The 15,183-nt window shown below is 43.8% G+C and overlaps 1 protein-coding gene across 1 annotated transcript in view; it reads right to left on the bottom strand.

Moving 5' to 3' along the window:
- The window catches only part of aldh16a1 (aldehyde dehydrogenase 16 family, member A1), a 104,463-nt gene that overhangs the window by 58,487 nt on the left and 30,793 nt on the right, over nucleotides 1-15,183 (bottom strand). The window contains exon 5 of the mRNA XM_063062515.1: nucleotides 12,656-12,733. Coding sequence (XP_062918585.1) covers nucleotides 12,656-12,733 — 78 coding nt within the window. The remainder of the gene's footprint in view (nucleotides 1-12,655; nucleotides 12,734-15,183) is intronic.

The raw sequence follows: 15,183 nt of genomic DNA, 5'->3' as shown, positions 1-15,183 counted from the left end.
GGAGGAGAGACAGTGATAGACATCCTCACCAATTTCTGCAACAAAATCTGGCAGACCGGGGAACGGCCAATGCCCTGGACAAAATCCCTCCCCAAGAAAGGCAACTTACAGCAGTGCCAGAATTATAAAACTGTAAGTCTTATCAACCATGCAAGTAAAATGAAGTTGAAAGTCATCTTGAACAGATTCAAACCACGGGCAGAAGAAATAATCGCTGAAGAGCAGGCTGGATTCAGAAGTGGTACAACAGAACAGATATTCAACCTTTGCAAGAAATACAACCAACATCATCAACAGGACATCTTCCACATGTTCATAGACTTCAAGAAGGCCTTCAATAGGGTGTAGCATGATGCACTCTGGGCCACAATGAAGAGATACAACACAAGCCAGAAGCTGATCCAAACCACCAAGCAGCTCTACACCAAAGCTAGCAGTGCAGTACTAGGTCAAGGCACAGTCGGAGAGTGATTCCACATACCAGTTGGACTCCGACAAGACTGCCTCCTTTCACCCACGCTGTTCCAACATTTTCCTGGAGCAAATAATGACAGATGCCCTGGAAGACCACATTGGCACAGAAAGCATCCGAGGACAGATCATAACTGACCTCAGGTTTGCCAAATTGACACTGATGGGCTGGAAGGAAGTGAGGATGAATTGGCCTTCCCTGTGAACATATATCTACCATATATGACATGGAGATCAGTGCAGCGAAAACCAAGCTGATGAAAAACAGTGAGGAGTCAATCATGACAAAAATCAGTCGGTGGACAAGAGCTAGACACTGTCTAATGGTTCAAGTATCTTGGCGCCATCATTAACCAAGAAAGATCAAAGCCTGAAGTCCTTGCAAGGACAGCCCAAAAAGCAACAATGCTGGATAAACTAAAACCAATCTGGAGAGACAATAAATGCAAACACGAGAAAATCTGCAGATGCTGGCCCGAAACTTCGACTGTAGATGCTTCTTCCTATAGATGCTGCCTGGCCTGCTGCGTTCAACCAGCATTTTGTGTGTGTTGCTGGAGAGACAATAACATCGTTCTCAGATCCAAGTTGAAACTCCTGCATGCACTGCTCTCCACCTTCTTCTACGCATGTGAATCATGGACTTTGAGAGCAGAACTGCAAAAGAAGATCCAGGCAGTAGAAATGGAATGCTTCAGAAGGCTCCTCGGCATCACCTATATAGACCATGTCTCAAATAATGAAGTATGAAGAACCATCACCCAGCACGTAAGATACTATGAAGACCTTCTGTCCACCGTAAAGAAGAAGAAACTGAGATGGAATGGCCACATAACAAGATCAAGTGGGCAAAGACCATTCTTCAGGGAACGGTGCAAGGGAAAAAGAAAAAGGGGGCAAACAGAGGAAGTAATGGTCAGGCAACATTGCAGAGTGGACCGCAGAGAGCTTTGCTGCAACCCAGGCACTCACCCACAACCGTGAGAGATGGAGGCAACTGGTGCAGCGCCCGTACGACCCAGGTGGGTTGCAGGATCCATAACTGTAACGTGATGGAAAGAAGATACTGGAAATCTAAAACTAAAACAGAAAATGCTAGGAGTAACCAGTGGGAAGAGAAGCAGAGACTATGTTTCAGGTCAGATACCCTTCAACATACATGCAGGGGTTATAACACAAAAGCAGCAATTAATTAGCACAGACATGATGGAGGACAGACAGTGACAGACATCCTCACCCATAGAACATAGAAAACCTACAGCACAATACAGGCCCTTCGGCCCACAACGCTGTGCCGAACATGTACTTACTTTAGAAATTACCTCAGGTTAGCCATAGCCCCCTATTTTTCTAAGCTCCATGTACCTACCCAGAAGCCTCTTAAAAGACCCTATTGTACCCACCTCCATCGCCGGCAGCCCATTCCATGCACTCACCACTCCATGCGTAAAAAAATCTACCCCTGACATCTCCTCTGTACTTACTTTCAAGCACCTTAAAACTGCACCCTCTCGTGTTAGCCATTTCAGCCCTGGGAAAAAGCCTCTGACTATCCACTATCCACACAATCAATGCCTCTCATCATCTTATACACCTCTATCAAGTCTCCTCTCATCCTCCGTCGCTCCAAGGAGAAAATGCAAAGTTCACTCAACCTATTCTCATAAGGCATGCTTGCCAAACCAGGCAATGTCCTTGTAAATCTCCTCTGCATCCTTTCTATAGCTTCCACATGCTTCCTGCAGTGAGGTGACCAGAACTGAGCACAGTACTCCAAGTGGGGTCTGACAAGGGCCCTATATAGCTGTAACATTACATCTCCGTTCTTGAACTCAAACCCACAGTTGAAGGTGAATACACCGTATGCCTTCTTAACCACACAGTCAACCAGCACAGCAGCTTTGAGTGTCCTATGCCATCATATTCAACCTACCAAAATGAACCACCTCACACCAATCTGGGTTGGACTTCATCTGCCACTTCTCAGCCCAGTTTTGCATCCTATTGATGTCCCACTGTAACTTCTGACAGCCCTCCACACTATCCACAACAACCCCCAACCTTTGTGTCATCAGCAAATTTACTAACCCATCCTTCCACTTCCTCATCCAGATCATTTATAAAAATCAAAAAGACAAGGGGTCCCAGAACAGATCCCTGAGGCACATCACTGGCCACTGACCTCCATGCAGAATATGACCCGTCTACAACCACTCTTTGCCTTCTGTGGGCAAGCCAGTTCCGGATCCACAAAGCAATGTCCCCTTGGATCCCATGCCTCCTTACTTTCTCAATAAGCCTTGCATAGGGTACCTTATCAAATGCCTTGCTGAAATCCATATACACTACATCTACTGCTGTACTTTCATCAATGTGTTTAGTCACATCCTCAAAATTCAATCAGGCTCGTAAGGCACGACCTGCCTTTCACAAAGCCATCTATTCCTAATCACATTATGCCTCTCCAAATGTTCAAAAATCCTGCCTCTCAAGATCTTCTCCATCAACTTACCAACCACTGAACTGAAACTCACTGATCTACAACTTCCTGGGCTATCTCTACTCCCTTTCGTGAATAAGGGAACAACATCTGTAATCTTCCAATCCCCCAGAAACTCTCCATCCCCATTGATGATGCAAAGATCATTGCCAGAGGCTCAGCAATCTCCTCCCTCACCTCCCACAGCAGCCTGGGTATACCTCGTCCGCTCCAGGTGACTTATCCAACTTGATGCTTTCCAAAAGCTCAAGAACATCCTCTTTCTTAATGTCTATATGCTCAAGCTTTTCAGTCCACTGTAAGTCATCCCTATAATCTCCAAGGTCCTTTTCTGTAATGAATACTTTGCTTCGGTATTCACTAAGTACCTCTGCTATCTCCTCCGGTTCCATACACACTTTTCTACTGTCACACTTCATTGGTCCTATTCTCTCACATCTTATCCTCTTGCTCTTCACATACCTGTAGAATGCCTTGGGGCTTTCCTGAATCCTGCTCGCCAAGGCCTTCTCACGGCCCCTTCTGGCTCTCCTAATTTCATTCTTAAGCTTCTTCCTGCTAGCCTTATAATCCTCTAGATCTCTATCATTACCTAGTTTTTTGAACCTTTCGTAAGCTTTTCTTTTCTTCTTGACTAGACTTTCAACTGCCTTTGTACACCACGGTTACTGTACCCTACCACCCTTTCCTTGTCTCATTGGAATGTACCTGTGCAGAACACCATGCAAATATCCCCTGAACATTTGCCACATTTCTGCCGTACATTTCCCTGAGAACATCTGTTCCCAATTTATGCTTCCAAGATCCTGCCTGATAGCTTCATATTTCCCCTTACTCTAACTAAACACAATTAAACTAACTTGTTTGTTCCTATCCCTCTCGAATGCTGTGGTAAAGGAGATAGAATTATGATCACTATCTCCAAAATGCTCTCCCAATGAGAGATCTGACACCTGACCAGGTTCATTTCCCAATACCATATCAAGTACAGCCTCTCCTCTTGTGGGCTTGTACCTAATAAACTCCACCCCATCTAAACCACAGGTCCGGACTCTGTGAAAGAGGGACGGCCATTGTTGCTTCCCCTAGGTAGGTTGAACACCCCCCCCCCCCACAACAGCACTCAAACAGGAGTACTTTTTGTTATGGGGGACAGCCATTGGGGTACTGCCTAGTATCTGACTCTTGCCCTTCCCTCTCTTGACTGGTACCCACTTACCTGTCTCCCGAGGCCCCAGTGTGACTACTTGCCTATAGCTCCTCCCTTTCCCTGACCAGACGAAGGTCATTGACCTGTATCTTCAGTTTCCTAACCCAATCCCTAAGGAGCTGCAGCTCGACGCCCCTGGTGGAGACGTGGCCGTCCAGGAGGCTGGGAGACTCCTGGACATCCCACATCTGACACCCAGTACAGAACACTGGCCTCAGATCTACTTCTTGTTTCTATTCGTCACAAGTAACTTATCTCACCTCGACCTGTTATCGCCGAAGCCCCATTTAGCCAAAGCCCTCTTACTCTGACTCCATCTACACCCACTCTATAAAGCCGTCTTCTTTTTAAATCCTTTCCGTCGGTCTCACTTGCTGACATCCACGCGCTGGCCCAGATGTGCCTTGAACAATTTCTGCAAAAAAATCTGGCAGACCGGGGAATGGCGAACACCCTGGACAAAATCACTCATCGTTACTCTCCCCAAGCAAGGCAACCTACAGCAGTGCCAGGATTATAGAACCACTAGTCTTATTAACCATGCAAGCAAAATTATGTTGAAAGTCATCTAGAACAGACTGAAACCTCGATGGAATTTAGAAGGGTGGGGAAGATCTCATTGAAACCTTTTGAAAGTTGAAAGGCCTAAACAGAGAAGATGTGGAAAGGATATTTCCAATGGCGGGGGAGTCTAGGACAAGAGGGCAGAGCCTCAGTATAGAGGGACGACCATTTAAAACAGAAATACAGAGCAATTTCTTTAGCCAGACGGTGATGAATTTGTGGAATTTGTTACCACAGGCAGCTGTGGAAGCCAGGTTATTGAGTACATTTAAGGCAGAGATTGATAGGATCTTGATTGGACACATGATCAAAGGTTACAGGGAGAAGGCCAGGGGTGGGGGGGGGGGGAGGGTGAGGCTGAGGATGGGAAAAATAGGATCAAACATGATTGAATGGCAGAGCAGACTCGATGGACCAAATGGCCTAATTCTGCTCCTATGTCTTATGGACTTAACTGGACACACAAGAGATTGCATATTCTGGAATATGAAGCAAAAAAAAGCAAACTGCTGGTGGAACTCAGTAGGTCAAAGACCATCAGGGGAGACAAAGGGATGGTTGACATTTCAGACCATGATCTGAAAAAGGTCTTGAATAGTCAACCATCTATTTTCCACCAGACATCCGGCGAGACACTGGTTTGGTTTTATCTGCTTTCAGCCTAAGTAAAGCTTCTCATTCTGCACCAATTCCCCATCTCTTGGAACTAACGTTTTAGACCCATGCTGTATCTTTCCACATCTAGTTGCTACAAGATTTGCACTGAGACCAAGATGCAAGCTCTACCTTGTACCTTGTTTAGCTTCAAGCTAGCTTAATGCTTCTTTGCCACTGAGCATTGAGGAACTTTACTCACTGCTGTGAAAAAAGGAAGCTTAGCAAAGGAGACAAGAGGGGTATGCAACTTCTAGTGAATACCTGGAACCTGACATTGGTGTGAATTCAGGATTCTAAACATTTGTAAAAAGGTTTTTCTCTAATAGTTAGCAACACATTAAACTCTGTGCCTGCTTATCGATTTAGATGAGCAAGATATTAGTTCAACAACCCCACAGAACAAAGATTCCAGATAACTATCTTGCACTGAAATCACAAACAATTATTGTAAATGTAAACCAACCAATGTCTTACATCACCAGGCAACACAGATGCAAACTGCAGTCTAAACATCCATATGTAGGTCTCAACCAAAGTGAATCAGCAGTGTAGCCTGGGAATAAATTCTGTCGGAAGCTGCTCCCTATTGTTCAAATGTTTTATAAATAAGACCATAAGACATAGAAGCAGAATTAGACCATTTGGCCTATCGAGTCTGCTCCACCATTCAATAACAGCTGATCCTTTCCCTCACTCTTCAGCCCCAATCCCCAGCCTTCTCCCTGTAACCCTTGCTGCCGAGTCCAAACAAGAACCTCTCAAGCCCTGCCTTAAATACACCCAATGACCTGGCCTCCACAGCTGCCTGTGACAACAAATTCCACAAATCCACCATCTGGCCAGACATTTCTCCACATCTGTTTTAAATGGACACCCATCTATCCTGAGGCTGTGCCCTCTTGTCCTAGACTCCCCCACTATGGGAAACATCCTTTTCACATCTATTCTGTCAAAGCCTTTCAATATTCGAAAGGTTTCAAGGAGATCCCCCTCATCCTTCTAAATTTCAGCAAGTACAGACCTAGAGCCATCAAACATTTCTCAAATGATAACCCTTTCATTCTCAGATCATCTCTGTGAACCCTCTCTGAACCCTCTCCAATGGCAGCATGTTTTCCCAAAACTGTTCACAATACTCAAGGTGAGTCCTCACTATTGCCTTATAAAGCCTCAGCATCACATCCCTGCTCCTGTATTCTAGACCTCTTGAAATGAATGCTAACATTTAATTTGCCTTCCTCACCACTGACTCAACCTGCAAGTTAACCTTTAGGGTGTTCTGCATAAGGACTCCCAAGTCCCTTTGCATTTCAGATTTTTGGATTTTCTCTGTTTAGAAAATAGTCTGCACATTTATTTCTACTACCAAGTACATGACCATGCATTTTCCAACATGGTATCTCATTTGCCACTTTCTTGCCCATTCTCCTAATCTATCCAAGTTCTTCTGCAGCTTTCCTGTTTTTCCAATACTACCTGCCCCCATACCAATCTTTGAATCGTCTGCAAACTAAGCAACAAAGCTATCTATTCCATTATCTAAATCATTGGCATACAGCATAAAAAGAAGTGGTTCCAACACCGACCCCACTAGACACTAGCAGCCAACCAGAAAAGGATCCTTTTATTCCCACTCGCTGCCTCCTACCATTCAGCCAATGCTCTAACCACGCCAGTAACTTTCTTGTAATAGCATGGGGTCTTAAGCAGCCTCATGTGTGGTACCTTGTCAAAGATCTGAAAATCCAAATATACAACATTGACTATATCCCCTTTATCTCTCCTACTTGTAATCTCCTCAAATAATTCCACCAGGTTCATCAGGCAAGATTTTCCCTTACGAAAATCACGCTGACTTTGTCCTATCTTGTCCTGTGTCACCAAGTACTCCATAACCTCATCCTTAACAACTGACTCCAACATTTCCCCAACCACTGAGGCCAAGCTAACTGATCGATAATTTCCTTTCTGCTGCGTTCCTCTTTTCTTAAAGAGTGATGTGACATTTGCAATTTTTTGAAACATCATTACTAATGCCTCCACATCTCTATCACTACCTTTTTCAGAACCCTAGGGTGCAGATCATCTGGTCTGGGTCACTTATGTACCCTTAGGTCTTTCAATTTTTTGAGCACCCTCTCCCTTGTTATAGTCACTGCACTCACTTCTTTTCCTTCACACCCTTCTACATCTTGCACACTGCTAGTGTCTTCCACAGAGAAGACTGATGCAAAATACTCATTTACTTCATCTGCCTTCTCCTTGCCTCCCATTATTATTTCTCCGGCCTTATTTCTAGTGGTCCTACATCCACTCTCATCTCTCTTATTTTTTACATACTTGAAAAAGCTTTTACTATCCACTTCAATATTGTTTGCTAACTTGCTTTCATATTTCATCGTTTCATCCTAACGAATCTTTTAGTTGCTCTCTGTAAATTTTTAAAAGCTTCCCAATCCTCTATTTTACCGCTACTTATTGCTTTGTTGTGTGCCCTCTCTTTTGTTTTTACATTAGCTTTGACTTCCCTTGTCAACCACAGGTGAACGATTTTTCCATTTGAGTATTTCTTTGTTTTTGGAATGCATCTATCCTGCAGCTTCTTCATTTTCCCCCAGAAACTAATGCCACTGCTGCTCTATCATCCCTGCCAGCATCTCCTTCCAATTTTGGCCAACTCCTCCTCTCTCATACCACTGTAATTTCCTTTACTCCACTGAAATACTGCTACATCAGACTTTACTTTCTCCCTATCAAATTTCAAGTGAACTCCATCATATTGTGATCACTGGTTCCTAAGGGTTCTTTTACCTTCAGCTCCCTAATCGCCTCTGCTTCATTACATAACACCCAATCCACTATAGCTGATCCCCTAGTAGGCTCAATGCGAAACTACTCTAAAAAGCCATCTCATAGGCATTCAAAAAACCCATTTTCTTGAGATCCATTACCAGCCTGATTGCCCAATCAATCTGCATGTTAAAATCTCCCAGGACAACCATAATATTTCCCTTTTGACACACCTTTTCTTGATGTAATTCCCATTGTAATCGGTGGTCCACATCCCAGCTACTATCGGGAGGCCTGCATATAACTGCCATCAAGGTTCTTTTATCCTTACAGTTCAACTCAACCCACGAGGATTGAACATCTTCCGATCCTACGTCACACCTTTCTATTGATTTGATGCCATTCTTTACCAGCAGAGCCACACCTCCCCCTCTGCCTACCTTCTTATCCCTCCAATACAATGTGTAGCCTTGGACATTTAGCTCCCATCTACAACCATCCTTCAGCCACGATTCAGTGATAGCCACAACATCATACCTGACAATCTATAACGGTGGAACAAGATCATCCACCTCATTTCTTATACTTGGTGCATTGAGATATAACACTACGAGTACTGTATTTACTACTCATTTTGATTCTGCATCCCTAATGCTCTGATACTCACCAGCTGGCTGCAATTTTGTCATATCATCTGCCTGACCTTCCTGAAAGTCCGACTGCATGCTATCTTTGCTTTTTTACCATCTGTCCTATCCTGAATACCTTCACTCCAGTTTCCACCCCCCTACCAAATTAGTTTAAATCCTCCCCATCAGCTCTAACAAACCTGCCCACAAGGATATTGGTCCTCCTTGGGTTCAGGAGCAACCTGTCACTTTTGAACAGGTTATACCTCCCCCCGGAAGAGATCCTAATGATCCAAGAACCTGAATCCCTGCCCCCTACACCAGCTTTACAGCCACACATTTACCTGCTAAATCACCCTGTTTCCACCCTCACTAGCACATGGCACAGGTAGCAATCCAGAAATTACTACCCTGGAGACCTAGCTTCTCAGTTTTCTGCTTAGCTGTCTAGATTCTCTTTTCAGGACCTCTTTGCTTTTCCTTCCCGTGTCATTGGTACCAGTATGTGCCAGGACATCTGGCTGCTCTCCTTCCTTCTCCAAAATGCTGAGCCACGATCTGAGATATCCCCGACACTGGCACCTGGGAGGCAACATACCATTTGGGTGTCACATTCACATCCACAGAATCTATACTCAGTAGGTACAGTAAGCGGAGAGAAAAAAAAAGGAACCATAACAGAATCTTTTCCAAAACCAACGCCTCTTTTGAGCCAAAGCCTGACATTCCTACTCTCTCCACTGGTCTACTCCCAATAACGGCTGCCCTACTTGTCCTTTCCAAACTTTTAAACAAGCGTCGCCGACCTGCACGAAACCTTGTCGTTGTGTGCTGCTCCTGCTGCTGACAGGGCCGCTGGAAATACAGATGTTTGGGAATCAGGAATAAAAACCTGTGTCTGAAATACCCAGAGGTTGATAGAGGAAAATGTTTCAGCGTGTGTTGCTGCAGTTTGCCTTACTTTTCTTGGTTACAATCATTCAGGAATAAGCAGACCATATTGCTATGTACAGTCACAGAGGGATGCTGTGTGGAAACAAGTCCTTCATCGTACTGACAGCAGCCACCCATTTTTACATTCATCCTGCCTTACACCATTCTTTTAGAATGGAGATGAGGATGAAATTCTTTAGCCAGAGTGGTGAATCTGTGGAATTCTTTACCACAGACAGCTGTGGAGACCAAGTCTTTACGTATACTTAAGGTAGAGGTTGATGGATTCTTGATTGGTCAGTGCATGAAGGGCAACGGGGAGAAGGCAGGAGACTGGGGCTGAAATGGTGGAGCTAATCCAATGGACCAGATAGCCTAATCATGCTCCTATATCTGATGGTCTAAAGGTCTTATACTATTCTCTCCAAAAGGCTGTGCCCTCAGCCCACTACTTTGCTCACTAGACACTTATGATTGTGTGGCAAGATTCCCAACTCCATCTACAATTTCACAAATGACCATACCACCACAGAGGACTGTATGTCAAGCAGTAATGAGACAGAGTACAGGAAGATAGCAAGCCTAGTGATGTGGTATCAAAATAGCCACCTTTCCCTCGATGTCAGCTGATCACTGACTTCAGGAAACAGGGTAGAGTGCACACCCTTGTATGTTTCAATGGTATTGAGGGGGAGATGAATGAGAACATCAAGTTAAACATCAATAGTTTGCCCTGGTCAAACTACAATGATGCTATGTCCAAGAAAGCAGACTAGCACCACTACTTCCTCAGAAAGTTAAGCAAATTCGGCAAGTCCCCTCAATAATCTTTATAGATGATCCATCCAGATGCACCACGGCTTGGTGCCAAGACCACAAGAAATTGCAGTTTTGCATACAGCCCAATCTAACATGAAAATTAGCCTCCCTTCCATCTACCCTGCAGAGGTTTCCCACAGTCCCAGGAAAGCAGCCAACATAATCAAAGTCCCCTCCCACCATGGTGATTCTCTCTGCCCCCACCCCACAACCTCTTTCTTTCCTATCAGGCAGAAAGCACAGAAGCTCGAGACCATGTGCCACCAAGATCAAGACTGCTTCTGTCCACTACTGTAAGGCACTTGCACAGGCCTCTTGAATGATAAAATATCAAGCTTTGACTTCTTGATCTACCTCGTCACAACCCTTGAATCTTACTGTCTGCCTACACTGCACGCTGCATTCTGCATGCTATTACTGCCTCTGCTTCTATGGCTTTGATGTACCCAGGTTTGTAATGATCAACGTGAATGGCATTCAAAACAAAGTCTTTCAGTGTATCCCAGTATGTGTGACAATAAGCTGATTACTTCTGAATAAAAATTACATCTCTCCTACTATCTTCACATAAGGACCAATCCACAGTGGGTAATTAACCCACCGATCTGCGCATTGTTGGAACACGTGAAGAAAACAGAGCACCCAGAGGACACCCACACAAACTGCACTGGGATCAATCCTGTCCTCCTGTGCTGTGTCTGCAGCTTGCACACTCATCCTGTGATGTGGCGTTCCTTCAAGTCCTTTGCACACCCTTCACTCCAGGCGCATCTGAGATCAACTCTCGATCCCATCCTGATAACAAAAATTCTCCATCCCAGGCAACTTCCTGGTGAACTTTCTCTGCACCCTCTCCAGCCCACTCACATCTTCCCAACAACGTAGTGACCAGAATTTCACACAGAACTCCTGATGAGAGCTATAGGTTTCTAGAGTATTGTTTTTTTTCCACATGTTCAAAAATCCTTCCTATAATGAGACATAGGAGCAGAATTAGGCCATTTGGCTCATCAAGTCAGCCATCTGACCATGGCTGATACATTTCCCTCTCAACCCCATTCTCCCCATATCCTTTCACACCCTGACTAATCAAGAACCTATCAATCTTTGTCTGACTGGCCTTCACAGTCACCTAATGGCAACAAATTCCACATATTCACCACCCGCTGGCTAAAGAAATTCCTCATTATCTCTGTTCCAAATAGATGTCCCTCTATTCTTCTTTCCATGTGGTGGCAGGAATGGAAGTGTCCATTCTGTGAGTTGATGCTTGTTCTGGGATAACTTAACCAGAGCAATTGAATGTGGACACAAGGAGTTTCTGTTAGTGATCTACAGAGTCTGAGACTATTCTCATATGAAAAGCTGTTTACCACAGTATGTAAAATACAGGGCTGAAGTAGGAATAGCCTGTGATCTGGTCATCTGGAGTGAGTGTTTGCTGATCTGGTTAGGATGGTTTGAACCAGTCTGAGTTGGATAAACCAAAAGAAATCACAAGGCTAAAAGGTAAAAAAACAGAAAGCAGTACTACTTGTAGCCATGGGCCATATCCAAAGAGAACTGACAAAGGTCAGGAGATGATCTTGAGCCAACAAAATTGAAACATCATTGATTACTCTGATGAATAAAATAAGAATGGAGGATTTTTGGGAGCACAGGCAGTGGTAACTCTGCGGAGACCAACTACTGCAGAAGTGGATGACCTCACGCTGGAGACGTGGAGATTACGTCGGGATCAAGAAGAATGCCTGCCCAGCGTACACTCCTTTTTCCTGGGTATTCCCTTTTCTCTCCTTTGACTGTTCATGGAGGGTCAGGGAAACCTGGTGGGTGTGTACACAGGTATTCGATTGTGTAAATTCATTATAATTTTGTAACTGAGCCAATAAAAGCACTTCGTAGTAAATACAGATCCTGTTTACCCCTAAATGGTCATTATTGATGAGGGTTAATACTTGAGGACTAATCCTTGTTAATAGCCAGCACATCCTTTCACATCCATAAGGGGCCCAAAACTGGTCTTAATACTCCAGGCGCAGTCTGACCAACACCTTATAAAGCATAATGTTAATGTCTTACCCATAGCCAGAGCTGGACAAATTTTCCAAGTCAGCGACATTAAAGGGAAATTCCAAGGAACAATTGCAGCAACAACCCCTGAAGAAGGAAATTAAGTTGTACATTAGAATGTTTAACAAAACAATCAGGATTTATCATTGCAAAAAGACACAAGAAGCACAGCATTTTAAGTGTAGCTCATGTTTTGGATGCCTTTCAGGACTCTATAATAACAGAGAATATTGCACAATGGATTTGAATCCTGCACAAGTTAAGAACTCCCCAAACTCAAGATGCTTTCATGTAGGAATGTGCAGACTGTTAAAGGAGCAGACCGTCCCAGCTCTCAGTACATTACAAGATGTAGATAAATAGCTAAATTTGGCACTCAACTAATAGTACCAGACAGCACTGCTACTGGGATATTGCTGAGGGAACGCAAGAAAAAAGCACCAATATGCTAGGTGTACACTAATGAGGTTGGATGTACACCGGAACTAGCCAGGGGCTTGATGAGAGTGTGGTGGCAGGCATTTTACAATACTTAACGTCTGCTGTATCTGCCTTCAAGGTACTCAATGGGCAAGTGTAAAGATGAATTAATGCTTAAGATCACACTGTACACCATTGCAGAAGGACATGATGACACAAAGGGGAATTACTCCAATAGGCACAAGTTCTGGGAGGGCAGTGCAGAGGTTATACAGCAAACAGAAACTTCAGCCCAACTGGTCCACATTTTCTACAAATCCTATCTAAACCAGTCCCTTTCACTCACATTTATCCTTCTGAACGGTAGAGTAATGCTTTATAGTGCAGGCAATCAGGGTTCAATACCCATTGCTGTCCATAAGGTGTTTGGTGGGCAGTATATTGATTGGCTACATCACTGCCTGGTATTGAAACACCAATGCCCTTGAACAGAAAATCCTACAAAAAGTAGTGGATACTGCCCAATCCACCACGGGTAAAACCCTCCTCACCATTGAGCACATATACATGAAACTCTGTTGCAGGAAAGCAGCATCCATCATCAGGGACCCACACCACACAGGTCATGTTCTCTTCTCGCTGCTGCCATCAGGAAGAAAATACAAGAGCCTCAGGAGTCACACCACCTGGTTCAGGAACAGCTACTACCCCTCAACCATCAGGCTCATGAACCAGAGGTGATAACTTCACTCAACTTCACTTGCCCCCTCCTTGAAATGTTCCCACAACTTACTTTCTAAGGTTCTTCATCTCATGTTCTCAATATTTATTACTTATTAATTATCTTTTTTTTAATTTTGTATTTGCAGTTTCTTGTCTTTTGCACACTGTTTGTCCACCCAGTTAGGTGCAGTCTTTCATTGATTCGATTATGGTTATTGGATTTACTGAGTATGCTCACAAGAAAATTAATTTCAGGGTTGGATATGGTTACATTTATGTACTTTGATAATAAAATTCACTTTGAATTTTGATCTTTGAGAGGGGAATCATGGTTGGAATAAGGGGAAGGGAGAGGGGAGGGAGCGGGAAGCACCAGAGACATTCTGTAATAATCAACAAATCAACCTGTTTCTGATAGGTGGAGATAGGTATCTATATCACAGAAACAGGTTTAATGGTTTATGACCGGCATATCATAAAACTTGTTAACTTTCTGGCAGCAGTATAATGCAATACATGATAAAACATAGAAAAAAAACTGAATTACAGTAAAAAATAGAAATAAAAGGTTAGTGAGGTAGGCATTCAGGTGAGGGTTAGTGAACTGTGGGCATGTTACATTGGCGCCAGAAATACAGCAACACTTCGAGCTGCCCCCAGCACATCCTCAGCTTCTGTAGGTTATCGACTCAAATGACACATTCTACTGTATGCTTTGTTGATCATGTGATAAATTACGCTAAAATTTTAAAAATCCTTTCCTAGCCAGTCTATAACCCAGGCAGCATCTTTCCCAGAATTGATTAGATGACAAATCAACTTATCAGTGCGAGTTGGCAGGGTTGTCCGAAGTTGATAGAGTTACAAGTGTACAGGATTGTTAAGGAGGCAATACAGTGGTGCTAGCCTTCATCAGTCGGGTGACAGAGTCTAAGTGCCAGGAGATAATATTGCAACTCCATTAAGCTCTGGTTAGGCATTGTGTTCAACTCTGTTCACCTCATAAGGATTGAGAGCTTTAGAGAGGGTGCAGTGCAGAGGAGATTTACCAGGACGCAGCCAGGCTAGAGAACATGTCTTATGGCAATAGGTTGAGTAAGCCAAGGCTTTTCTCTCAACAAGGTACTGTTACAGCTCTATAAAACCATGGTTAGACCACACTTGGAATATTGTGTTCAGTTCTGGTTGCCTCATTATAAGAAATATGGAAGCTTTAGAAAGATGCAGAGTAGATTTAACAGGATACTATCAGGATTAGAGAACATGTTTTATGAGGATGGATTGAGTGAGCTAGGGCTTTTCTCCTTAGAGTGAAGGAGGACGATAAGTGGCTTGATAAAGGTGTAGAAGATGATAAGATGCATAGATTGAATGGACATTTACAGACATTTTCC

The sequence above is a fragment of the Mobula hypostoma genome, chromosome 11 (genome assembly GCF_963921235.1).
Source record: "Mobula hypostoma chromosome 11, sMobHyp1.1, whole genome shotgun sequence".
In the NCBI taxonomy this organism is placed as follows: Eukaryota; Metazoa; Chordata; class Chondrichthyes; order Myliobatiformes; family Myliobatidae; genus Mobula; species Mobula hypostoma.
This window is presented reverse-complemented; position numbering and strand designations above follow the sequence as displayed.